The sequence below is a fragment of the Manacus vitellinus genome, unplaced genomic scaffold (genome assembly GCF_001715985.3).
Source record: "Manacus vitellinus isolate BGI_N305 unplaced genomic scaffold, ASM171598v3 scaffold_22_pilon, whole genome shotgun sequence".
Lineage (NCBI taxonomy): Eukaryota > Metazoa > Chordata > Aves > Passeriformes > Pipridae > Manacus > Manacus vitellinus.
Genome location: NW_021939632.1, coordinates 12,647,446 through 12,675,041, shown reverse-complemented (window position 1 = coordinate 12,675,041; position 27,596 = coordinate 12,647,446). Strand labels below are relative to the sequence as shown.

The 27,596-nt window shown below is 36.7% G+C and overlaps 1 protein-coding gene across 1 annotated transcript in view; it reads left to right on the top strand.

Annotated features, from left to right (window-relative positions):
- STK39 (serine/threonine kinase 39) overlaps positions 1-27,596 on the top strand; it is a 79,976-nt gene that overhangs the window by 29,109 nt on the left and 23,271 nt on the right. The window contains exons 6-14 of the mRNA XM_029959912.1: positions 643-698; positions 2,352-2,461; positions 2,563-2,664; positions 2,857-2,990; positions 6,282-6,330; positions 6,437-6,502; positions 17,654-17,776; positions 17,905-17,934; positions 19,729-19,796. Coding sequence (XP_029815772.1) covers positions 643-698; positions 2,352-2,461; positions 2,563-2,664; positions 2,857-2,990; positions 6,282-6,330; positions 6,437-6,502; positions 17,654-17,776; positions 17,905-17,934; positions 19,729-19,796 — 738 coding nt within the window. The remainder of the gene's footprint in view (positions 1-642; positions 699-2,351; positions 2,462-2,562; positions 2,665-2,856; positions 2,991-6,281; positions 6,331-6,436; positions 6,503-17,653; positions 17,777-17,904; positions 17,935-19,728; positions 19,797-27,596) is intronic.

Below are 27,596 nucleotides of genomic sequence, written 5' to 3'. Positions count from 1 at the left end.
CCACAGAGGTTTCTTCTTAACGTTATGTGTGAATAGTGTGTTAAATGGATATAGTTGACACTTTAGTACATGCTGTATTTTTGACACATTCAGTGCCAAGTAACTTTTCATCACTGTACCCCATAGCAAAATATGGCTGCTATTCCTGAGCTTTAATAGTTTAATTGGATAGAAGTGTACAGTACATTTACCTTTCTTGAAGGTGGGTGTCTTCTCTGAAGAGGTCAAAGAGGGAAAACTTTTTTTTAACTTCTCTTTTTCAGTAGTGGTGCAGCTGGATGTGACAAAGCACTAATTCTTGGTTTACAGCTCTGAAAGCTCTCTATTGGTGAGAATATATTTATCAAAGGTGGTAAAGTAGACTTTGGACCTAAATATTCATCTTCTTAAAATCTATCCCTGAATTTGTTCATTTTATGCCAAAGCTGAATCCAGGTCTTTCTATAGATGAGAATTTGTGAGAGTTTGAGGTCTGCACTGCGGTCTGTTGTTATTCAGTTACATTTTATACTTCAGTTTCTTTTTTCTGCATTTTAAATTTGAAAGTGGTATCTTGTAAAACTATTCAGTATGCAATATTTATTTGTTTACATAAACGTGCACATATGTACTTTCATGCTAACCTCTGTTTGTACATTCTAGAGATTTGAAGGCTGGCAACATTCTTCTGGGTGAGGATGGCTCTGTACAAATAGCAGGTAATGGCGGTTGTAGAGTAATGGATAAATAAAAGAAAAAGGTAATTGCAGCTGGATCAAGGGCAATAGATACAAGTTTTTCTGTTGGCTTTTAACTGTTTCTTTTGGAGTGCTGTAGCCACAAGTTACCCAGTTATGGATTTCAGGATTCTTGGTTAACGGTATGTGATTCAGAAATTATTCAGTGTTTCTCTGTGTCCTATCAAATGTATAAGGAAACTTTTTAATGTCCTTTTATGTTTCCTTTTGATTTGCCCGTGTGCCCTAAACAACTTAAAAATGGTAACAAGTCATATTTCTATTAATTTCATTTATTTCTGCAAATAATTATAATAGTTCTTGAGGATCCAAAAATCTGTATGTACTGCCCTTCATAAGGACCTTGGCTATAAGTTAACTAGTCACTGAGATGCATGAGATATATCCCACTGAGGATTACTTTTGGCATATCTGCCATTTGTCTTGCAGTGGTCTCAGTTGAATACAGTTTAGCATCTTAAATATCCCCTGAGTGTGTTGATGTGCTTCTTGAGTGGTAGTCTGTAAGAATCAAATGATTTGGTCTCATAAAAGCTTCAGTACCGAGAAAGGCTCATGTCCCATCTCTCAGGTTAGTATGAGATTATCTGGAAAGCAGAGTGAGGAGGTGGTGATACCTGCCCACTCTCTCAGCATACTGCCAGGCCTTTCACAGTTTATAGCTGGTGACCGAGTGTTGAAAGCTGTTTGTTTAGCAGTCCTTGGTAATAAAAATGGCTGTAGACAGAAGTTGTATTTTTTGTATAAATGATGCTTTCAAAGTACCATGTAAACATATATTTTGAGGGTTTTAATATGCCAGTGTAAAATAATAACAAAACTACATTTTCTGTAGTTACTGGGGTTTTTTTTTCAACCTTAAAATCAAGTAACAATAAGAAAACAATAGGAAAATTAAAAATTGAAGTAAGTCTACAGTAAACTACTGTATTTCAGTATAACTGGATTGTAAATAGTACAGTTAAAAATATTCTTCATATAGCTCCACTGAAAATTGACAGTATTTCTCCATACATTGGTAACATGCTTTTTCTTCCACTTATAGCCCAATCTCTCCCATTCCGCTGTCACTGGCGTAGTAAACAGTTAACAGAACACTGAGCCTTTTTTTTGGCATTTGGAAAAAGCTATTTGTGTCCTGGTCTACTATTAAATATATATTATTGATGACTTTACTGTTGATCTTTGGTTTGTCAAATCTCCAGAAATATTTAAATTGCGTATAAAATTCCCACTTGTTCAAATCACATTCAAATTTAGTAGCTGTCAGAAGTAACTTCTTGTCTTTGAACAACATCAGATGCAAACTTTGGCTCAAAGTGCATATTTGAAAACCTTAAGTGACAGATGTTCTGGAATCCTTTGTAACCTTATTCAGGAAGACACATACTAGGAGCTTGAACTTGAGAGTGTTGTAGCACAGATCTCCCAAATAAAACTATATCTTCTATTCCATAGCATTTCATGAACAGTGTGTCGTGGAACAAAGGTCAGCTCTACAGTGGAGAGTTTCTATAAGTATACTGTTATGAACTGACTTAATTTCTAAAATGTAAAACTTTTGCTTTGTTATTGGTAGTTTAACAGATTTTGACTTTTTTTCCTTCTTCCCAGATTTTGGTGTTAGTGCATTTTTAGCAACTGGAGGTGATGTTACTCGTAATAAAGTAAGGAAAACATTTGTTGGTACTCCCTGTTGGATGGCCCCTGAAGTAATGGAGCAGGTATTTCTAATGTTAAACAAAAAATTAAAAACATTTTCAGTGTTTTATTTTTGGAACTTGAGACATTATCACCTTGGTTTTCCTTTCTGATTCTGTTTCAGGTGCGAGGTTACGACTTCAAGGCCGATATGTGGAGTTTTGGGATAACAGCCATTGAGTTGGCAACTGGAGCAGCACCTTATCACAAGTACCCTCCTATGAAAGTAACAATCACTTTGTATTACTTAATGCTGTTGGCTGTATTATTAATGCTGCTAGATAGCTAGTACTACTTCATTTTCAATAGGAACTCACGATATCTAAATAGATGTATTCTGTGGAGTATTTATTTTCTTGCAATTTCTATGTTTGGAATTGGTTTTGCTTACAACACCTCTTTTTTGGATTTATTTTAGGTGTTAATGCTGACGCTTCAAAATGACCCTCCCACTTTAGAGACAGGTGTAGAGGACAAGGAGATGACGAAGAAGTATGGCAAATCTTTTAGAAAACTAATCTCATTATGCCTTCAAAAAGATCCTTCCAAGAGGTAGGTGACTATTGCCATGTACAGAAGAATTTTTTTTTAAAAATATATACTCTACTTTAAGTTACAGTGACATAATTTTTTAAGTGTATGATTTGAATTTTGTAAATAGCAGCCTTCAGTCATCTTCATCTGGGGAGAAGACATTGCCTCCTAATGATCCCTTACGTTTTCTTCTTCTGGGTTGTTATGTTATAGGTAAACATACTATTGAATTAAACTCTGATCAAATGCAAGTCCTTGCTCTACATCTTAATTTCTTGTCTGAGACAAGATATAAATCTTGCTACAGTCTAACAAGACTGTTCAGATTGATCAACAGAACTGTAGGTAACCAAACATATCAGTCTCTTGGCTTCGAAAAGAAATTATAAATAATTCTATGTTGATTTTTCTCATTTTGTGACATAAACTTAGTGTTGCCTTACTTTCCAGAGAAAATTACTTTTTAAGATATATTTATTTTTTACTGTGAAGTTAGTGGCTCCAAGCTTGTTGAGTTTTCTTCATGTGTGTGTGGACAATTGCACATCATAGCATCTTTGCAATTTGTTCTTTGTTCTTGCTATGTTTTGTGGATGAGACAGCCAAGATGATGAAAGTATTAAACATCTATTCCAAAGCCATTGCTGAGGTCCCTGAATGATTAATTTATTCATCCTTTATTAATTTTTTTGCAGACCATTTTTGCAGGCTTCTTTTGCTGAAGAGTGGTAGGAAGCCCATTCTAATTAACATTATTTCTTAAGGCATTTAATATATCACTGTTTTGTAGAGTTTCAGAGCTAGTATTTTTGGAGAAAGATTGTTCTGAGAGAGCAGTCCTGATTGTGTGTGTGTCTCTTATGATGTGTACTTCTCTTCACTGATGTTGTGCTAATCTAAGTCCAGGATGTTGTTGTAGGGCATCAAGTCAAAAAGGTGACAGCAGGCATACTAGAGAAAAAGTATGATTAGGAAAAAAATCTTTATTCTTGAAATACTTGACATTTTTTATTTCACTCAAGGATCATTTGTGTGCTGTTTTCAGATTCCCAAACCCCTTACACTTGTTGATCTTAGTAACAAGTCCTGATGTTTTAAGCTTAGTGCTAGAGTTTGGCTGCTTACAGATAAGCATGAAATGTGCTCTGGGTAATCAAGCTTCTTTTAGCTTCCAGTGTTCAGCAATTTTTAGGGCAAGATTAAATGGGTATGAAATCATGAGAAATAAATAAAATGGGTTTTCCTTGTCTCCTTGAGCACATAATGCTGAGGTACCTGACCTGTAGCTATGACATTAGCATTGAAACACTAGTGTTTAAGGTAATTATGCTAATTTATGAAAACACATGCAATATCTTCATACTCAGGATTGCCTTGAATTAACAATAAGACCAGCAGATAGATGCTCAGAACTGTGTGCCAGTTACTCTATACTGGTATAGAGCGAGTATTCTTATATTGGGGGTCATCTCTATTTTTTTACGTTTCTCACGAGCCAGGATCTAATTTTGCATGGAGATATCTCCAACAACCGTGTCAGTTGTGAGAGAAGTGCTTGCTCTTTATGGCAAATTCTAGGACTGGCGTTGCACTGTTGTTGTCTCAGACTGTGTTGTTTTTCTTTTGGGGATCTGTGTGTGGGTGTTTCTCTCTCTCCCCAGTGCCAAGGATGCTGCTCACAGTCCTCAGCTGCAATTCACTGCCGCAGGCTGGGTGGAAAAACAGGGCCAGAAAGCATGTCCAGACTGGTTCAGAAGTGTCTGGCATAATTAATGGTAGAGGAATGGAAAACAGTAGTTTGGATAAAACTTTATTAAAATCTAGCTTTTAACTGTGCTTAGCCCTGTTATGAGATGTGATGGTACTGGCTCACTGTAATTGGAGAAAGAACTTTAAAACTTTGACACAGAAGCTGATTTTTTTTTTGTTTCCCTTCCTTTTTTGCTCATCCAAGATATATATGTGAATTACTGCCAAGTCTGGTGGTCTCCACAGGACCATTAACGAGAACTCCTTTACTGTAGAGTTTGGTGTTTTGGAGAAGAAAAAAACCCTCCATACTCTATGAAACCTACTGTCTGTGTCTAAATTGAATGCTTTTTGTTAATGTCAAGGGTTGATTCATTATTTCTAGCAGGAGTGAATTGATATGTACATACACATTACTTACTACTCCTTTTTTTGTCACTTATTTTTCAGATATGTCCTCAAAGCAATAGACTAGTTCAGATTTTAGGTTTTTTTGGTTTTGGGACTGGAATTTTCCAAATTGAAGCTTTCCGCTATCTTAACTAGTTTGTGCGATATTCCATCTCTTGCTTGAATTAAAATGGAAAATGGGAGCAGATGTTGCTACTGTTCATTTGGAAGTGATGAATCTTGAAGATTGTGACTTCCCTAAATTTAGCTCTGTCAAAATTACTCTTGGATGGTTGTATGGGCTTCTCATGAAAGGATGAAAAGAACATGGAGGATTTCATTTCATCCCAGGAGATGTTTTGTTTTCTCTCCAGAGTCTGCTTCAGTACTAGAGTCTGGCTTTGGCTAGATAAGTAGCTTTTTTGATCCCTGAAGCTAGGGGAGACAAAATTTGCTGTTGGAATTACTTTGGTAGCTCTGAGATTGTGATTATCTGTTGAAAATGTCAAAAATATAAACTTAATGATGATGAGAAGAACCAAACTTGAACAGAACTGCAAGTAAAAATGAAATGTCTCAGTTTTGACATTACGACTGTTGCTTTGATTTGTATTTGTCCATTTGACTGGAAGATGCTCCTGATGACTCCCTTTGGTTTATGCATCATGTTAATTGTGTCAGTATAGTTTCTTTTGAATACCTGCTGAAATCAGTCAAGTTAAACAATGGCAGTAGCAGGTATTGATGCCGCTCTTTGGAAAACGTAATTATGCTTTTATTGCTGTGGAGCAAAGTTTTAGTTGCATTTGTAGAGTCACTCGGGGAAGAAAACAATACCTGACTTTTTTTTGTGTGTTTTGTTTTTTGTTTGTTTTAAAGGTAAAATGCACTTGCACTTGTGTTGAACAAAAAAAGGGGGGAAATTGGCAGCTTGAGAGACTGATTTTTTTTTCTCTTTTTTTTTGGTATTTTTACCGTAGAGAGGCTTAATTTTTTTCATGTGTGGTAAGTGAGTTTGTGTGAATTAATTCAGTAGCTATTATCATTCATTCCCCATTCATACAGTACTAATTCAAAAGTATTAGAGACGTACCATTTAACTAACGTCTTGTACTGTATTCACTGAGAGGGGTCTTTGTTTTCTGTTCTAATTTATTATTGATCTTTCAGGCCCACAGCAGCAGAACTTTTAAAATGCAAATTTTTCCAGAAAGCCAAGGTAAAACGTTTAACCCTACGAGTAAATTTTGCTCTGCCTTAAAATCTATGTGAAATTTCTGCTTTCCTCATATTGATTTTTAACTTAACAAATGTTGGTTTTGCAGAATAGAGAATACCTGATTGAAAAGCTTCTCACTAGAACACCTAATATAGCACAAAGAGCAAAAAAGGTGAGTATATTCACATCTTTTTCTTGACTGGTGTGGAAGAGAAAGCAGAGACTCTTTAATTGCCCTACCTTTTTAGTTGACTGACTGAGCCATTCATTTAATGCAGTCCTTCAAATATGGTGACTGTTGAATGACTGTTTTCTACAGCCTTGCTTTTTCTTGGAAGCCCCGAGGCATTTTGACTTCCTTTCTGGCCTTGTCAAAATGATACATGATGTTTTTCTTACATAATATGATTTTTTAACACTTTTGGAAAACTACAGGTGAAGTAGTTGTAGAAAAAAAGGTGATCTGTAAGCATAAAGGTTCATAAGCTGCAGAATTCTTGTCTCCACTGGTACTTAGAGAAAAGGTGAAGACACTATAAATGGTATTTATTGAGGACTGCCTGGTTCTTTTGATTATTTCAGTTGTTATTCTCAAATGTACATAAGTCAGGTCCAAACTCTGCAAGAGTGCTTCTGAGTTACTCAGACCAGTGGAGCCTTATTCCATGGGTGGTGGAGTTAAACCCACGGCATCTGGTGGTATTTCTGTGTTGCCTTTGGCACTTAAATAAGCTTACCAAGTCATGTGCAGCAGAACACAAAAAATAATAATTCTTGATAGGTAAGTATTTAAAAACCTTTAAGTGTGAAGCAAACTACTGTTCATAAGAACTGAGAAATAGGAATGAATGTAGAATCCTCCTTGTGTGTGAGAAATTATGGAACTCCCTTTTCCCTTTCTGTTGTGACTGAACTCACATGTCTCTTCAGTATGAGGAACCTGCTCAGAGACAGGGTAGTGTGCCAAGTCCGGCTTTCTAAAAGCAGGCTTTCTGGGAGGATGTTTTGAGGAGGGCATTTCAGAAAAGGAACTGTTTCAGGCTTTGTTGGCACATCAGTTAGACTTCAGCTGCCTGGACTGGCGTTTGGGAGATACTCTGTTGTCTTTGAGAATTACCGCTTTGGTGTAATTCTACAACACTGGAATGTTCTGACAGCTGGTGGCTCATACTTGGAAGAGGCAGTCAGCAAGATTTGAATTCTATGAGTTCTTTCTAATCTTCTTTTAGATGGAAGTTATTTTGGGAAATTGTTGGCAACGGTGGGGCTTTGAGAGGTTGGAGTGGAAAGCGTTCCTGAGAGGGCTTGTGGCAGGGGTGGTGGGCTGAGCAGGTTCTCACCTGCGCGGGCAGGGGAAGGGTAGTTCAGCGGTTTGGCCGTGAGGTGGCAGCAATGCCCACATAAAAAATGATCTAACTGGGAAAAATCATAGTTGTTTGGTTTTCATTTTACGTCTCGGGCCATACAGGAGTGATTCAGACATGTGCTAGTACCAGCTGGTTTTCTCATAGAGCTCGTGCCTTGTGAGATTCGTCTCCCAGCTCTATCCTCAGCTCAGCTTTAGAGACTGCACATTAACTCATGCGTACGTGCACATATACTTATTTCTTTAGGCAGCTTAGCATTTGGAATTGCAAAATGAATGCAGGATAGCCTCCCATACACCACCAGAAATAATTTTCTCAATGACTTTTTTGAAAATTCTTTCTAATTTGAAAGATGTGTCAATCTTAAGAAATCAAAGCTGTACAGTGATAGAGACAAATTAATAGGTATTTAATTACATCATAACTAGAAAAAAAATTGGATTTTAGCTAGGGAAAATGCTAAATTATGTATATTTTAAAAGGACACAATATTAAAATTCATTTGGGATTTAAAATTTAATTAACTTGTTAGAATTTTGAATGTAGCTGCAGTTTTAAGACAGCATAAAATATAAATGTACTCTAATAATAAAATGGTATTGGTTTTTTTTTAAAAAAACTTGTGTAAGTAGGGTTTGGTTGCTCAAACATTAACATGTAAAATGTCTGAGAGGTCGCTCTTGGAAGAAATAACCCCTGTAATAAAAAACTAATGTCACTGGGGCAATAGAGAGGAAGGAGCTAATGTCATCACTGCTTAAATTATCTTCTGTAGCACTTGGTGTAAAATGCCTTTGACTAATGATCTGTAGCACCACTGCTAGTACAGATGTCAGATCTACCCTGCAGTAATTTAATTTTTCTTCCATTTACCACATCTCTAATTGCTTTGCCTTGTTGCCCAGCCTCAGTTTAGTTTTAACTTTAAATTCTTTTCTCTTGACACATTATTCACATGTTTTGCTTCTGCCTTTACAGCTTATATTTGGCAGCTGGTTTTTACTGAATATGAGTTCAGGTCTGTTTGTGAAATCCTGAAACCAGATACACAGGTCTTGTATATGTGAGAAAAATATTTGATGCTGTAAGGATGTGTCCTGCTTTATATTTTGATCCTAATTTGTTAAGCAACATCTACATTGTGTTTTTAAAATACTGTTTAATATTAGAGTTGTAAGCTGCATCTTTGTGCACATGTACCCCCTGTTCCAGTGTTTCTTTATTTGCTCTTAATTCTTCTTATTTTTAAATGATGCCCTTCTTCCCTGCCTTAGCCTAGTAACTAAGGATAACACTGAACCACTTCTGGAATTCAGTTACTTAGGAGAAACATACCTCGCCTCTTCCTGTGCAGAACCTGCTTAGATATACAGTGGTACTGATCCACAGGAATGAGTGTTACACCACTGGTCAAAATCATAGAATCACAGAATCATAGAATCAGCTGGGTTGGAAGGGACCTCCGAGATCATCAAGTCCAACCCTTGATCCACTACTGCTGCAGTTGCTAGACCATGGCACTAAGTGCCACATCCAGTCTCTTCTTAAAAACCTCCAAGGACGGAGAATCCACCACTTCTCTGGGCAGCCCATTCCAATGTCTGACCACCCTTTCTGTAAAGAATTTCTTCCTTATATCTAACCTAAACCTCCCCTGGCACAGCTGAAGACCATGCCGTCTTGTCTTGCTGGTAGTTACCTGGGAAAAGAGACTGATGCCCATCTGGCTACGACCTCCTTTCAGGTAGTTGTAGAGAGTGATGAGGTCTCCCCTGAGCCTCCTCTTCTCCAGGCTGAACAGCTCCAGCTCCCTCAGCCTCTCCTCATAAGACCTGTGCTTGAGTCCCTTCACCAGCCTAGTTGCTCTCCTCTGGACCTGCTCCAGGACCTCAATGTCCTTCCTGATACATGATGTTTTGCTGGCAGTTCTAGGTTTCATTAATGGGACTGCTCACCCGTGAGAGAATTGCTGATGTCCCAAAGAACTGGAGAAAAGGTAATGGTGAATGGTCTGAGCTCAGTGCAATTTGGTAAGCGAGGACATGGTCTAAAGCCACATTTTTGTCATCGATATAAATGTGGGAGCCGTGAAACCCCCTTGCAGCCTCTGCATGGTTAGGTGGTGTGATGGTAAACCAGCCTGCCCTGTCCTGCTTGGAGTAGGGCTGTGTACACCCCTGGGATAAAACAGCTCACCCAGATTTTGGATCTACTATTTATTAACCTGTGCTGAAGTAGTTTTAATTTTGAACCGAATGCTAAATCATTTCATTTGTGATTAGAATTGCTATATTGGAATAGAGCAAATTTGAAACAGCTTTTAGAGTTCCACAGTCAGTTTTCAAACCTTGTCACACTAAAAAATTAATTATAACTGTAAGTACTTTGTATGCCCAAAGGCCCTGGGTCAATTTTATGGTTTTATAATCCTATTTTTTTAATTTTGAAAATCTCCTGCATGACTGCCACTTCCACAAAGTGAACAGGGAAAAATACATTAAATGTGTCTGCATTTCATTTTATTGCTGTCTGAAGTGCTGCTAGTAAAAAAAATAAATCTAAGTAATAATTAGGTTTGAATTCTATTTTTGGAAAGGTGGTACTTCATTGTGCTCTTAACAGAAGCTTTTTTAGAGCTGGGAGTTGGAAGTTACTGGGAAAAACCTGTGACAGCATGAAGAGATGATTAGTATGAGTGATATCAGGTTTTATTATACTTCACTAAAAATGTCCTTACTGATGGGTTGAAATTCTAGCTCCTCAGTACAGCTATTTTAAGGAAATGGCCATGTTTCCTTATATAAGAAATCATCGATCCCCTGCATTTAATGAGCAAAATATCATTATATCCTGGATTTTTTGGACAGCTCTAACAGCATGATTGCACCTCAGCAAGCCATACATATGCAGCACTTCCTTGTTTCAGTAGTGGACTTAATCTGATAGATACACCACACCGATGCTATATGTTAGTACAGCTGGACTCCAACTGTCTTGAAAAGCAGAGAGCAACATGAGCTTGAGCTCAGCTTGTTACTAAAAATATGTATTAATTTTTCTTTACACTTGAAGAAATATTTATTTCATTATTGTTGATGTATCAAGTGAAGGGATATGTACTACACTGGAACACTTTTTCTGGAAAGCAGTAGCTGAACTATAACTATGTATTTGGCAAGGCTTTGTGTGAGGGAGGCCTCTCCATCACAGAGGATTAGTTATTCAGTTTATCCAGAACACTGCTACAAATAAAAAAATTACTGCAACCGTGTTTATATTGTTGGATATTACTAGAAAAAAATAAAGGAGAAATTGGCATTCGGAACCATGTCAGGTTTTTTATTTTTCAAGAAGTTGTTGGAAGGGAAATTTAATGAAATCACTTTTTCCATAAAATGTAAACTTGACAAAAATTCACGTAATCAGAAAGCAGTGCCATCTGTAGTGGTTAGTAGAAGTGGAAAGTGTTTTAAGGGGCAGATACATGAAGTTGCATCAGCTTTATTTTAACACTTCAGATAAAGGAAGAAGATTGCTCAGTGTTTTTGTCTGAATGCAGTTGTGCCATTAGATGCAAAGAACTTCGTACAATATATGGGTTTGTCCATCTTTTCTTTCACAGAGTGCTTTTACCATCTGTATGGAGTTTGTGAGGTTGGATTATTGTGCCCTCTCAAGTGGACCTAATTGGTATAGAATAGGCAAGCTTCAAAACAAACCATGGCTTAGTTGAGTGCCTTTGTACTTCAGATGGCCATATGCATATCTAAAATAACTTGTGCTACTTGTTATGGCAGATTCATCTTGGTCATTAAAAAGCAGCCCTCTTCTGTATTGGTGGGTTCATGGACTATCCCTGAGATTAATTTAGTTGGTTAAAGCATGGTGCTAATAATGCCAAGGTTGCATTGATACCAGTGATATTCTTGGAAGTTCCTTGGGGGAGCTGCAGGGGAAGTATAGATGAAACAGGACATCCTTGAGATGGTGCTACCATCCTTGAGATGGTGGTATTATAGGGGACTTAATTTAGCTGAGAAGTGCTCTTGGCTCAAGAAGTTAAAATTATGGCTGGAGCTGAAAACTTCAAGGTTTTAATCAGAACAAGTAGATTAAACCAAACAGAGGAGAAAAGTGGGCTGGAATAGTAATAGTTCATTTCTGTTTAGCAGTGAAAAGCAGGTTCATGAGAAGATTATTCAAACGGTGCATCTGCAGGTGAAGGGAAAGACATACAGTATATGAAGAGAAAGGGGAATGAGAGAGATGTGTGGATCCCAGCCAAGCTGTGTGGGATTTACCAGCAGCAGAGGGCAGCTGCGTCCAGTGTGCCGTGTGTCCGTGCATCTGGGGATTTGGTCCTGCCTGAGCTGTGTGTGGAGTCAGTCTGGGAGAGCATCACTCAGTTAGGAGCACCTCCAAGTCTGGGATTTGAAATGCTGTAACCTGATTAAATGCATGCTTGAATGCGTGCTTCATTTTAGTATCTGACTAAAATAGAAACAGTGGGGTTTTATAAAATTGGATTTTATAAAAATTGCAGATCTGTGTTCATTATTTTCATGTCAATTTATAACTTTTTGGAGAACTACACTCAAATTTGCATTTTAATCACCCTAATATTTTATAAAATGTCTTGAATAAGGTTAGGTCTCTTTAAAATCTGTGAGGAATGCAGAATGTATATTACAATAATTTCTCTTATGTGCATAAGCAAATGGAAATGCTGGAGAAAATAGAAAAGGTTAGAAATCAGAATTTCACCTTGAAATGGTACTTAAAAGCCTCTGAGTTTGAAAGTAAGTGAAAGTCGTAGTAAATTCTTCTTTGAATTCTACAGTAATAGACTATTTTCCTGAATATTTTTAAATATGTCTCTATTGCTGATAGTGAAACCCACCTTGGCATTATTAGCACCATGCTTTACCATTCTACTACTGAATAAGGAAAGCTGTAAATGAGGCTATATTTGTCTTCTTTCTTTTCACCTCTGGTTATTTTAAGAAATTAAACGGCTTGGATGATAGAAAAGGATGGTGGAACCAGACAATGCTGATTATAAAGGTGGATCTAGTGATCCCTCCAACGGAAAGTCTTTCAGTAGTGGATCTTTATCTTTCTTTGTCACCTTTCAGAGTATTAAGTTACTTTGCCAATTTGCTGTATCTTTGATTTGCTTCCTTTGATTCTTGCAGGTACCTTCTTGGCCTTGGCACCTTAGTTTGATTGGGAGAATGAAAGGGGGCAGGCAGGGAAAAGAAAGAGGATAGAAGAGAGCCTCTCTCTGCTTGTCATTCCTGATGGCCCATTTGGGATTCCTTGTTGTTGAGGTGAAGTGTTGCTTTTGAGGAACAGTGCATCTCCTCTGTACAGTTAATTGAAAAAATCCTCCTCAGCACAGGTACACATCGTGACTGAAAGGACTGTTGTTAAAATGTGAATGAAAGAATCATTTGCAGTTAATAACATTCACTAATGAAGTTTATGTAGCAGAACTTATAAAAGGAGAAATAAAATCTGAAAAACAGAAATCATACTGAATTACTAAACTTGTACATTTGCTATGTTGCTGGAATTTCAGCAAAACACTGCAGTTTCTCAAAGCAAAATCAGATTCAAATTTTGGACTCCAGCTGAAAACAGAGATAATAAGTATGTTGCAGTGCTATGTAAAACTTTACAGTTTTGGAAAGCAGAATTAGGAGGGCAGGGAATTACCTACACTTGTAAACAAGATGGTATCAAAATAGCATCTCTAGTTTGAGCTGCTAGGTTTTGCTGTCTCTAAGCAGCACTATCCCAGCAGCAGAAAAATCAGTGAAGAGTGATAGGAGGAGGGCTTTGGACAAGGAATCCCCCACAGTGGATGGGGAGTTGGTACACTGTGTGTCTATACCCATTTTTCATCATTTCCTCTAGAGTTGTAGGAATGAGCTCTCTTCTCCCCTCTCTCTTCAGCTAATAATGCCTTTTTTTAGTCTCACTGATAGCTCCACTGTGTTCCATATCTAAACTGAGAGTGTGGGTAAGATTTCATGGCAGACGATTGATGGCCATGCCCTTAGGTGTCACACTTCTCATCATGTAAGCATGATACTGTTTGGCTATAAAAACAAACCAGTATCATAAATATTTAAAGCAAATGCTCTCTTTTTTTTTTTTCCCTTAACAGATTTCTGTATTTGTTGACTTCTGTTGTGTTATCCCTTAAAAAGGGTGCTCTTCAAGAACCCGTAGAGAGACCTAAAGGAGCCCTGTTCAATGCAGAATTATCAGTTTCCTTTATTCGGTATTCTTTCATGAAGGAAAATGTAATGGTCTTACATTTCTTGACTTTAAGTTGCCAGTGTAATTTATTCCAGTAGTGAGTATTCCAGTAGTTCCTGCATATGAGTATGAAACATTGCAAGCTCTGCCTAACTTTTTTCCAAGCGGAGAAAAAGAAAGACTAAGGAGAATGGTTTTTTCCCATGATATTTGTGGTATACAGAGTGGCTTAAGAGGAGGGGACACTAACACCAAATTACCGAGATATTTTAACATCTTTTGAGTTCTACAAAGCAGAAATGCCAGAGTGTTACTTTAGAAAGGTAGTGGTACATCCCATTAATAACGGTAGTCTGCATAAGTCATGGTGGGAAAAAACAAGGTTTCAAATTGCATAAAACACATTCAGGTTTGCAGAATTTTTGTGGCTTTCATCAGAATAAAAATAAGACTTCACATTATAATGAACTCAGAGGAATTTAAGAATAGTCAGCACTGAAAAGATTAGGATTTTCATGGGACCTGTGAGACTGGCTTGAATGGGGATTAGCCCTCTCTTGAGGTAATACCTCAACTCTTGAACAAAGAATCATGTGTACATGTGGGAATTCATGCTCTGTCTTGGACCTAAGGTTATTTCATTTTCTTTTTTTCTTTTCAAAAATAAGATTACAGTGTAGGTGTTCTTATACAAAAAGACCAATGTTCTTTTGCATTAATATATTGTAGAAAGTGACTTCTCCATGCATGTACCTCAGGTGCTAAGCTGTGATTAAATTTGTAACTCTTTTAAGTGAAAGGCTGGTGCCATGATTGGATAAACACAATGATATACTGATTTTCTTTGTCACATTAGAATAAAATAATTTCATAGGGATGAGGATTAAAATTTGCTTTTGTACCTTAGGAAAGTTTTGCAAGATGGCCAAAGGTAAAAATTATAAAATCTGATTACTCTATAGGCTTAAGCTGTTTATGGAAGGAACTGATCAGGGATTTTTTTTGAGAGAAAAATACACAGGGCAAAGTGTAATACTAAAACCAAAACTGTGTTCAGTAATGTCCTATTTCTCATCTTTGTTCTTTTTATAAAATAACTGACGTGGTAACTAATTTTATAAATACTTCTCATGAAGTTGCATGAGAAGTGAAGCTCTTAGAACTTTTGATTAAAAAAAAAAAAGGAGAGGAACACTGGCTATGCAAAAACCCTCATCTTACCAATTACCAAGTAATATTCACACTTTAAAGAGTATATTTTTTTCTATAAGAACTTCTGTATAACAGTGGGAGTCCTGTCTCCTATAAGAACCAGTCTTAGGGGAAGGTGAGGGTATACAGTGTCAGTTGACTGGTCTGTCTTTCTCTATGCCTGAAAGCCAGATTTAGGCATTTATGAGGACAGACTGCAGAAAATGAAAACAATGAGGTGTTTAAATAATCACTTTGTCATTCTTGCTCTCTGGGGCATATGGGATTGGGTGTATCCTTACTGCCCTACTAACAGATGTACCACTGATGCTCTTTGGCTACAAGACAAAACAATTTTATCTCCAGAAGAAGCCAAGCTGCAATATTTCCAGAAAGATATGTATGTTAAAAAAAAAAAAAGAAAGATGGATTGCCTTCTGTAGATATACAGATGCAAAAAATGGAGAACAGCATTGGCTGTTCTCTCGTTAGAAATTGATAGGAAGAAGTGTCAAGGTTCCACAAAGAGTTCTGCAGATATGTTTTAAATGGGTGGAGTCTACACATTTGCTGCTCTCCAGGAATTCAGGAACAAATTAAATTTGGACTCTAAGTTACCTGTATATGGAGGGTGGCAAGGCACCTTCCATGACAGTGAATATTAGTGCTCATTAGTGCCATCAGTTTTGCTTACACAAGTGCATCTCATTTACCATACCTTCAGATTACCACACTCTTTCTGTGGAAGAGAATTTAAAAATGCTCTTTTAAATCTATCCAGGACTCAATTGCAAATATTCAGTTGCTAGAGACTTTGGTAGGGATACCTTAAATAATTCAGATAGTGTGTAAAAAAGATTACTAGTTTAGTCATTTTATTAGTCATTTTATTCTAGAAAGAAGAAAAATACAATAGATACATAATAATGAAAGAATGAATTTGTAATGTGGTCTAGATTGTGTGCTGTACCATGTATGAAATGTAGTAATGTGTGTATACATTGGTATCCCACAGTGTATCCTTTTTATTTATTAAATTTAGACATGGAAATAAAATACTGAATCTCTAAGTGGGCCCAGTTCTTTGCTGTTTTGAGCAGTTGTGAATAATGAAGTAGAAAGATCTTAATGTTCAGAAAATGTTCATTCCCTTGTCACTCTACAAAAATAAACTTGTGAAGAAATTGCAGCAGCTAAAGAATCAGTGATGAATAATAGATTCTTCTTTCCCCAGTCTCTAACATCTACATATAGTGAGCACGTCAGTGCCTAGTAGACAACAATTTATGTTTTGCTTCCTTATGCTGCAACCTTCTTTTTGCCAAGCCTTGGGAAATGTGGGCAGCTTCTGCATTCTGCTGCTGGAGGTGTGTCTCTGTCAGGCTGATTTGGGCTAACCTTTGGTGGGTGGGATTTAGAGTTGCCCTGTTCATCTGGTGTGTGGGTTTTTTTGTTTGTTAATTGGTTTGGGTTTATTGAAGTTATTTTTTTGATATCTTCTCCAACAGTAGATTTTGGTCTGAAATTACTTTTCTGCCAAGTTAGCTCTTTCTTTTGTGTGATGTGAACATTTAATGCTTTGTTCCTTTTGTTCTTTTAGCAATGTACAAGCTGTTTAATGGAATAACTTTTTTGTAATGAAAAGGATATACTTTAACCTTTACAAATTTATAGCACTGGGGAGCTTACCTGTACAAGCATTTGAAGTTGTACAGTGGAAACTGTATATTGGTTCAGTGGTGTGAAATAGAGAAACAGATTCTAATCTAAACACCAGCGGGGCTGCTGCTTATTGTGCTGTGCTTCCAGCATCATGGGTCTCAAAATGCATAGATGTGGGAAGAATTGATGGATGAATTGTTGTAGGTCTAAACATGATCTGGGGGAAAACAAGCATGTTGTCTGGCTCTGAAAAAGAGCAAGATAGCACCAGAAGAGTATTTGATTTTCAGATTTAGCAGCTGGATACTCCTATTATCCTTCATTAGACTTTTTGATCTGCAGGAGTTTGCCCAGCTAGTTTGGTGTGATGCATGCCTGCTTATCTTCTTAGTCTGTATACAGCTGCTGCTTTTTTTTTTTTAATAAGGATAACTTCATGTTTGAAGTATTCCTAATGCCTTTACACATTTTAAAGCTTTTAAGTAGGGCAATCAAAGTTCTTGTGTCCCAAGAACAACCTTGTCTGTGTAACTTTGCTTTCTTGAATAGCTTCCTTTCATTTCAAGCAGTAAAGCAGTTGTCATCTAATTGAGCTTGTTCCTAAGTGGTTGTAAAATATCTCCAAGCCCTGTTTCCCTATATGAATTTTGCACAGTTTAGCTATTCCCTCTGGCTTAAGGATGACTCCTGAGGTCAAATATTATTAGAATATGTTAGTGACTCCTGCAGCAAATTACTGAAAGCACGTAAAATAAAAATAGCAAAGAATTGCTGATTAACCAGAACACTGATAAAGACTAATAATGTCTATGTAATGGTCAACAATATTTTGGTAGGTCAGGCGAGTGCCGGGTTCCAGTGGTCACCTCCATAAAACAGAAGATGGAGACTGGGAATGGAGTGATGATGAAATGGATGAGAAGAGTGAGGAAGGCAAAGCTGCTGTTTCTCAGGAAAAGGTACCTTCTGTTTCTGCCAAGACATTTACACTGTGCAATATATTCTGTCTTTATGTTAACTGTTAGTATTTCTGGATCTTTATTGCATAAAGCTGCATAGCTCATATCTCTTTGCATTTGTTTTCCAGTCACGAAGACTGAAAGAGGAGAACACAGAGGTAAAAATGTCTTTATCAATTTTTCTTTTCTTCCAGGTGTTTGAGTGATTTCTTTTTTGTTTCTGCTGTTAAAAATGTGAATTGAGGTTGGAGTGTTCTTCTGCAGCCTTGTATAGCAAGTATTTGTGAGGCTAGAGCTGTATGCAATTGTGCCTGTAACAATGAAGTTGAGCACACAGTGGGTAAGATGGATAGGAATTTAAAAGTCATGTTATATTTGTGCCCAGGAGAATTCATGAAAATAGGTAATTTGGCTGTTTTTAGGCAATCTTCATTACTGGGTCACACTGATTGCTATCTTTGTCAGAGTAATGATGACTGTGTTCAAGAGTAGCCAGAGGATCTCCAAATAATTTTTTGTTCCTACGATTTGTATCACAACATGTAGCTTATAATTAAAATGTTTCATTCCATACACAGTAAAATAATTCAGTACTGAAGCATATTTAGGTTAATTCAGAGGAACAAAATATCATGTTGAATTTCATGGCCCTGTGCTGAGAGTGTGGGAAGCGTTTCTGTTATAAATAATTGCTTAATAGGATTATATCTTAGAGAAAAAAAATCTCTTTCAAAAATGTCTATTTCTTGGGTGGGTGACCCTTGCCACTTTACCTGCAGTTTTGGATTATCTGGTTTTCATTGGTGTCATAGAAATCTTCTAAAAGACTAACAACTTCCTGCCAGATTTGGTCCTGTTAGCTCCTGTGATGACTCCAGTGTCTTCATTGCAGACCTGGTTTACACAGTGCTTCAGCAGCTGAGATAAAGCTGAGCAGAAAAAAAAAGGACTTCTACTCCACACAGTCTTTCTGTGTCTTAGTTATTAAGAGTTCTACAGTTTGTGATTCAGTTTATACAGGTAGCTCATAATAAAATAGTTGCTTAGTTTGTGAAGGAGACAAAAGCCTCTGCTTGAAGTCTTCTGTTGATTTTTGTTTTCCTAAATGCTCCAGAAGATGACTTGGAACTAAGACTAGTGCAGCTCACCACTCTTCATGTGTGTCTGTTGGGTCTTTGGGATGCACATTCCTATACATTGAAATAACATGTCTGTTGAAGATGCAGAAGTAACAGTAGTAGTTTATATGAATGGAAGGAATTTAATGGAAGCAGAAAAAAAATTGCTCTTATTTTGTGAAAGTGATAAATAATTTTCCAAATATGCATTAATGTTTGTTGAAAATACACAGATAATAGAAAATAGGTACTGTGTAATGTTTTTATAAGTAGCTTTGATATGGAAGACAGTTTTGCCTGAGACTTCACGTCAGTGTTAGTTGAGAGCTGGGAAGGATATTACAGTGTGAGGGAGGAGTGAGAGTGTGAAAGATATCCATATTCCTGATTTTTCTTTGTGAAAGACGTCTTTGAGCTGTGATGCCTGCTTTGATATGGTACTAGTTCTTTGCATATGGGTAGATGGAAGACTTCTGTAACAATCAAAACTGTTACACAAAAATAATGTGAGTAGCTATTTGATATTCTCACTGTGTGCATATTATTTAATAGGTTATTTGAGCTTTGATGCAAGGTGAATTTAAAGCTCCTACACTCAGGGCTTTAATGTATTATCATTTGTATCTCTGTAATTGAAATTTGGTAGTTTTAGTGGTATCAGCTATATTTTAGACTGTGTACTGAAAGTGTTCAAAAGGTTTCTGAGAGTTAAAGAATGTGTTAAATATTCTGTGCTAACTTCAAACTGTTAGCATGGAAAGTTTTTTGTGATTTTTTTTCTTTTTTTCTTTTCATTTGGCATCCTTTATAAAACTTTGCTTTTTTCTCTGATAGTCTCAGCCTGTTGTTAGTGACGAATATAGTGAAGTTCCATGTGCGGTGAATCTTGTTTTAAGATTAAGGTAAGAGATTCTTCTATTTATTTAGCTGTATTGTCTTGATCTTCCTCATTACTTTCATAATATTAACATAAAATCAGTACTTTATATCTCTCAGTATGACCGCCATGAATTGTGTTTCTGTGACTAATTGCTGTCTTTTAATTACTTACCGAAGTAGTGTAAAACGAAAAGCAGAATATGAATGTGACTTCAGGCTAAGTGTACCCTTCATTAAGTATTTTCTTTCTTTTTTTTCCTTGCAATGAAGGATCACAGTGAGAGATTTTTAATGAGTTTCTTTCACACTTCAGCAGCCAGCCTCTGACAGAAAGAAACCACAGCTATATTACAAGTTGCCTACTCAAAACATTTTTCACTGGCACGTTTGATCAACCATTGTGGAGAAGTGACAGATATTTTAGAAAATGGATACAAATATGTGGTCTGACTTAAATTTATACTTAGTTAAAATGAGTCAGCTTACCTTTAATTATAATCAGTTTATAACTAAGATTTGAATTGCTTAATTGTGCAGTCTAGGTCTTGTATAAAACTATTTTTTCAAAAGAAACTTTGATAACTTATGTATTTACAGCCATTTTCCTTAAATGGCTAACATAGATAAAAAACTTACTGCCACTCTAAAACTTGCTTACCTATGATTTGTGTTGACAGGATATTCATGAGAGGTTGTAAAGTCTTAATTATTGCTATTGGGAAAAGTTAAATGTTACAGGTTAGTTTATGCTAATAAAGAGATAAGTCAGAAATAATTAGAAAATTACAACCAGTGTATTGGAAACAAATATGCACAACAAATAGCTTTAAAACAGTAACATGAAAAATTGTTAATGTCCTGGTTTCAGCGGTTAGTAATCAGAGAAAAACCAACTATGCAGAATGAGTGCCAACTTCCAAAATCTATTTTCTTCCCTTTTCTTTTACTGCTTTTCTAGTGACAGCTGCAAAAAATTGCGTGGCTGCAAAAGGTTGTTTACGAAAGGGAGGATTAATAAATTTTATTGTGGGGATAGGAAAGACTTAGAGATTATTTGGAATCATTTTAGTTGTCCAATTTACATAACTGCCCAGTTATGCTATCAATATTCTTTTTCATCTCTGCTGGCCGGTAGATGAAACCATTTACAAACAGATCAATTTGCACTGCTACGTGGATGTGCCAGTGAGGTGCTTTGGGTACTTATAAATTATGATGAAACCTGTGGAGTGATTAGCCCAGTTACTTGTGGTGTTGGCATCTTCAGAGGGCAAGCATTTTAGTCCTGCAAGTATAGTGAAATGTCAGGGATTATGCTTTCAGTTTTCTGCAGCTCTTAAGCCAGAAGTGAAGGAAGACTGATCCCAAGAGACTTGTGTTACTGAGCTTTAATTTGCACAATGAATTTTTGTTCTTCTTAAGGATCCTCTTAATCTGGGTAGAAAAAATTCCCTCTCTCTGCCCTCCCTAAAAGCAAGTCTGTAGTAACTAGGTTAATGTGTTATAATTATGAAGGTCTAGGTGGCTGTTGGTAGAGAGGGGAGAAATGAAGAATTTCAGTTTTAGGAACCAGAAAGATTCCTTTAAATGGGAAAAAAAAATTAGTCTTGAAAAGCAGATGCACTCTGGTAACACTGTTAATGGGGATAAAATGAAAATCTGATGCATAATTTTGCTGAGTGAGTTTTGTTAATTTAACTGTCCTACTTTTGAGGGAAGAATGATCTGCAGTGCAAACTTCTGTCCCATGTAAACTCTAGGGAACTGCCTTGGTTGCACAGTTTATTGTGGAAGTTGATGCAAACATTTAGAACCTTATGGGCAGAAACTATTTAATACGAGGCTCTGGAGTGTGGACCATAAGGTTTAAAGAGTAGTTCCTGGGGATTTGGACAGGGCAAAAGCTAGGGAGATGGGCAACCTTAAACAGGAGTGAGGGGGCCTGGGCAGGGCCTCATGGGCAGGAAGAAAGTGCTCCTCTGCTTTGTTCTTTTTTCCTTTTCTACAGTGAGGCTACCCTGTGACAAAACCCATCAAAATTTAGATGACAGTTTGAATTTTTTTCTAGCAGTATGTTCCAAAAAAGGTTAACAGTATCCATAAATATTAAAAATTACTTTCACAAAGGGGGAATTCTGGCAGAAGAATGAATGCATTTCAGCAATTCTTTACCTGGATGGTCAGGTTCTGTTATTTTTTTTCCCAAATGGAGCGGGGTTGGACTCATTCAGTAATTGAGTAGGGAGTGCTAAATTAACACCAGCCTCTGTTTAGTGCAAATGCCTTTTTGTGGATCAGAAGCAGAACTCATGGCATTCCTTATACAAGTGGTGGCATTTAATGCTCACACTCAAGTTGGAAACCACACAGACCATCTGATTTTTCTGTCCTTAAATTGTATTTATTACCTTTCTGTTTTCATAATTTTCTCAGAAGGACTAACTTGTCAAAATATTCTCTCCTGTCAGAGTTGCTTGTTCAGTTGGAGATGACCATTTCCAGTTTGTTTTCTATCTTTTGCCCTGTTGTACCTTAGAGTATGTTGCCCCAGAAGTGAAATTAGCAGCAGTCTCTTTTAGGTAATTCCATGCAAAGCTTTTGAAAGGCTCTAGTATTAAATGCTAAATACAGTCCATTAGTGTTTTAAAGCTCAAGAGTAATTAAGAGATTGTGCTTGAATTTTGCAGTGAACTGAAAATACAGGTTCTTAGTTGCCAGAGCTGTAACTGTGACCCAGACTGAGTGATCATTACATTAAAATGCTGATGCTTCTGTATCCTCAGCCTCACACAGAGGAAGGTGTATTTTAGAGTAGGGAGGAATGAAATCTGTAATCCCTATTTTGTCCAATAAGGCTCCACAAAGAGAGGCTGAAGGCAATTGCCTGTGATTTAGTCCTACAACAGGTTCATACCACCAGGGAAAGGGAGTGGGGAGGAATTATCACCCTTGATTTGAAATTTCCAGTCTGACCACCAAGCTGTTACATTTACAGATTTAGGAAGGTCACTGTCGGAGGATTTGACTACTTGGATTAATTACAGAGATATTTCATGTAAAATTAGGAGACTTGTTAATGCTTAATAGTTAAGAATTGCAAATTATCTGCAGCAATCTAAGATGGTTAAATTAGCTCATATGACAGGAAAATAATTTACTGACAGTAATTTGCAGTGTCCCAGGACCTAATTTAATACAGTTCCTGCACACTAGATGATTAAGCCTATGGAAGAACAAAAGGGGCAAATGGAAATGTTTTACTGGCAAATGAGTATTTCTGTTATTGCATATCTTATTTTAAATAGTGTGTAGGGAAAATGCTGAGGCAGGCTTGTCTGTAATGTCACTCTGTGTTATTTACATGTAAGTGTTTGTGTGTGTATTTCATACAAGAACTTTAGTATAATTGGAACCTATGTGTTATTTGATCAGCTCTGTGGAAGTGTATCTTCTGGGGATCTGGACAGGCATATACAAGTCCAAAGTGTAGCTAGAAGCAGGCAGTTGCCTGTGTTGCACTACAACAGTTAGGACTGTTAGAGTTGTTAGGACTGGACTTCAGTCAAATGTGATTTCCTCTCCATGCCAGAATGTAGATGATGACGTATCACTCATAAGTCTGAGCAGAAACTCAAGTGCTAATCTTCCTGCTTTTATGTAGGCCTAGTTTTTTTATCTCTTTCTTACAAAATTAGTTATATGTAAAGTTACAGGGAAAATGTGCTTAGCTGGAGGTACGTAGTAGAGCTACTCCTGTGTTGTTAATATTTGAGTTTGAGGCTTAGATTTGTAGGAGCAAATACCCAAAAGCTATAAACAAGCAAACCTCAAAACATGTTCTGGCTAGAGGCAGAATGAGTTTGATAATTTTGTTAGTGTACCATAAGCCAGCGTTCTCAATTCTCATTATTTTCTTTTTTTTTCTTTTTTCTTTTCTCCTTCTAGTTTCATTTTGATATCTTAAAAAAACTTCTGTCATTTCAGTTTTTTTTGTAAGAAGGGAGGCTGATGTGTGTCCTTCACCAAGGACAAGCATTTCTCAACGTTTTTGCTATTAGAGTGGCTTCTGTTCTCAAGTGTATTTAATGACAAAATCCACAAACAAACTCCCAGCTGTGTGGTAGATTTACAACTGGAAAGTAACAGAACTTGTCTGTAGTCTGGGAATTGATCCAGTAACAAACATCATAAGCAAAACCATTTGTAGTATTCTTGAAATAAATGCACCATTAATTACGGTATTGAGCACTGTCCTGCGTTTTATTTTGCCATCACCTCTCTTTGTCCTGTGAATCAAGGAGGTGTGGGCATGTGATTACTGAACTGAATTTTATTTTCACAGCATGGAGACTTCATTTAAATAACCTGTTTAATCATGATTAAATCATGACTGAAATCAGTAAGCAGTAAGCTTGATTAAACTATTGATTCTAATCCTGCCTTCTGTTTGCACCTCTATTTCCTTCAAAGTTTACTCTTTAAAAATGATAAATTATGCATTTCTTATTCACTACTTAAGTATGTTTTTATGCCTTGCTGTATGTTTATTGAAAATAAATTAAAAATTGAAAAATTTAGTTTAATTATGACCTAAATAATCCTGTATGCAATTGTTATACCATCACTAATTTAACTAAGAAATGATATATTGTTTATAAAAATAAATTTTATATGTAAAAATTATAATTATTCCACCAAAGAATCAATATATTTTTTTTGCTTATTAAATTTGGGTTATCAAGAAGATTTGCATATCTAAATATTTAGATGGAAAGGAATTAGGCTTTTAACCTGCACAGCTGTGGTTGTAAATTATGCAGGCAATTGCATTTGGGAATGTTGCTGATACTGAAATTTTAAAATCACTAAAGCTTTTTTGTTCCATTCTTTTTATTGTACTAATTACAAAAGAAAAAAAATCAGGGGAACAAAAACTAACAAGGAAACCTCAACCTTCAACCCCCAACCTTCTTTATGTTAAAGGAAATAATTTAAATCTTGACTTGATCTCAGTATCAAAAGTAATTTTATTTGTATTATTAATGGCATGTATGTTACTGGTCAACTGTAATAGTGTTTGCATTTTGATAATTCAAAATTTAATTCAAAGTGGATATTTTTCTAATACTTTTAAAAGCATTGCTTTTTCATTGACAGACCACACTGTTCTATCTTCATCTATTTGCTCTGGAGCTACCTGTGAATGTGGCAGTGTAATACACTGGGCAGGGTTGAAACCATTTGAAATAATTTTGTCTGTTTGTTCCCACTTAGTGTTGTGGTTCTCTGCCTTTCCACTGGTAGGGGTGTTCCTGGGGCTGTATTGGGTCGCTGTAAAGCAGTCAGGTTTTGGTTGGTTGGTTTGTGACTTCTGATATTTTTGAGGGGAAGGCAAAATTTTGACTGAACTCATTTTATTGATCATGTTTTGTCCATAAAGCACTTGTCATTGCTGCTTTAATGAGGCCACTGAATGGCCGCAGGAGGTGCACTGGGACACAGGAGGGACAAGAACTTCAACATAGGCGCAGACTTTGCTGGTGAACCTGATTTACTGTAAAGAGAAAGTTTGGCCTATGGCAGGAAAACCAGGTGAAACCTTTGAAAATTTTAAAACAAAGCTTAGACTTTTTTCTATGCTTCCCAAGTGATCAAATTATGTGCATGTTGTCCTCTCTGTTATTGAAATGCTCTCACTTCAGGGTGATTGTTTAATGTTACTGGTGTTACCAGTACTTAACTTCTGTTCTTTCCAGGAACAGGTCTGTTTTAGATCACATCTAGTTTCAACCAAGCATTGAGATTTTACCACATTAATAAATTCTCGGTATAACTGTGTACTGTCCTTCATTGTATTTCAAGTACTTGTTAAAAATTGATGTTTTTCAAAAGTTAAATCTTACCTCTGCTCTTAAAAAAACTTTTGTGCTACTTCAGGAATAGTATCAGGGGAAAAACACTTATGATCAATAATGCCATCTCTGCAGCAAAAAAACCTGATAGCTCTTTGACTAAGTTCTTTCCACCTGCTGATATATGAAAGAAGGTGGAAAATCTGAGCCTCAAAAAAGATTATGCAAGTGAATACTGCTTTTTGCTGCCTGTGCAGTGAAAGGAGTCACTGATAACTGAGAAAAAAAATACTGTTTGTTTCAGTTTGCTCTTTGATTTAGCTGAGAACGAACATAAAAAGGAGAAAAAAATTGAAGGGCTTTTAATGTTCTCCTGATTTAGCTTCTGGCATCAGCATCTGCAGAAAGAGAGAAGAAGCATATTTAGATTTAGATATATCTAAAATGTCTCTAGTTCTAACACTTCTGTGTCATGATATGTAGACTTGGGGCTGTAAACCAGGGAATGGAGAGAAACGACTTCATGTTCATATATCACTTCTAAAATGTTAAACATGATTTTCCAGAATTGCCTGGTGGCACTTGCATGTATCAGCTAGTTTTCTTGAGTTTCTTCTATCACACAACTTGTGTGTTTTCTTAGTTTTACTATCACATCCCATCTGTTTTTTACTAGACTGAAAGCACTCTGGTTTGAGTCTTAGGCAACTAGGACCTGTTAGCTATGGATAGAATAGCTGTAAAGTCCTTTCCTGAGGGAGGAGCTGTCAGCTACCCTGGAGCCTTGGGCAGTGTTCTTAGCTGATCTGATTGTGACCATAACAATTCACTTAGTGGCTGCTTTTTGTAACTACACTTGCCTTGTCTGTATAGTAAGTGGCATACAGCCAGTAAATCTTTTAACAGGTAACTTCTGTCTCATTCCAACAGCTTAGCAGCCAACTTGCAGCGTTTCATTGTGACATTGGCTGTTTTTCAGTCCTGAAAGCATCATTTAGCTGTGCTTTGCCTCAACTGTTGTTGCTATCTCTTGATGTGTACTGATTATTAAGTGTTGCATCATTTCAGGGATCTGCTCTTTACTCAAGAACATGTGATGATTAAATCGTAGGAGCAGTTTTCTATATTTAAGTGTTGAGTCCTATAACTTGATCTTGAAATATCATATGCTAAACATATTTCCTTCTTCCACTAATGAATACAGAGGGAGGGATAAGTTGTAAACCTATGGAGATTTTTCAGAACCACTGAAGTAAATGATAGGGTTTTAATGGACTTATAATTGTGTATTTTGGAACTACATTTTATTAATACAGAGAGATTTTAGTCCCATTCTTCTTGGTGGCAATCTGGAAGCAATCAGACTTCAAACATCTATTTTGCTCTTACCAAAAGTTAACAGTGATGCCTTTTCATTTAATCTGGAATTGACCTGACGTCATTAAAAATAAGTTGAGGAGAACGATCTCCATAGTACTGGACAGACATAATCTGCTCTTGATAGTATGGTAATATGTAATGAGGAGCCTGATTATTGATTAGCAAATGACAACTGAGCATGAAAGAAGGGGATTTACATAAATGTGGTGAATCCTCAGTAACCTAATGCTTCTTTACAGTAAATGCTCTGTTCTCATGGTGTTTATATGATCCCACAGGAGCTTTAAAGTTCTGATTGACAAAATTACTTTAAAAAACAGACTTCCTCTTCTTACTGCTTTGGTTCATCTCTGTGCATGGTACCATGACTTCAGATATCAAGAAGAAAAGGGGGGCGAGGGCAGAGAAGAAGTGAGCTGTGATTTTTATTGGGGTAGGAGAGGGTTCTTACTTGCTCTGCCCTAGCTGAATGGTTAAATTACCATGGCTGAAGCGTAAGAATATTGCAGGGCAAGGAAAGTAAAGGTACAGAAAACTGAGATGCCAGACCAAACCTCGACTTTGGGACCAATGTATACATCCACTTTCAAA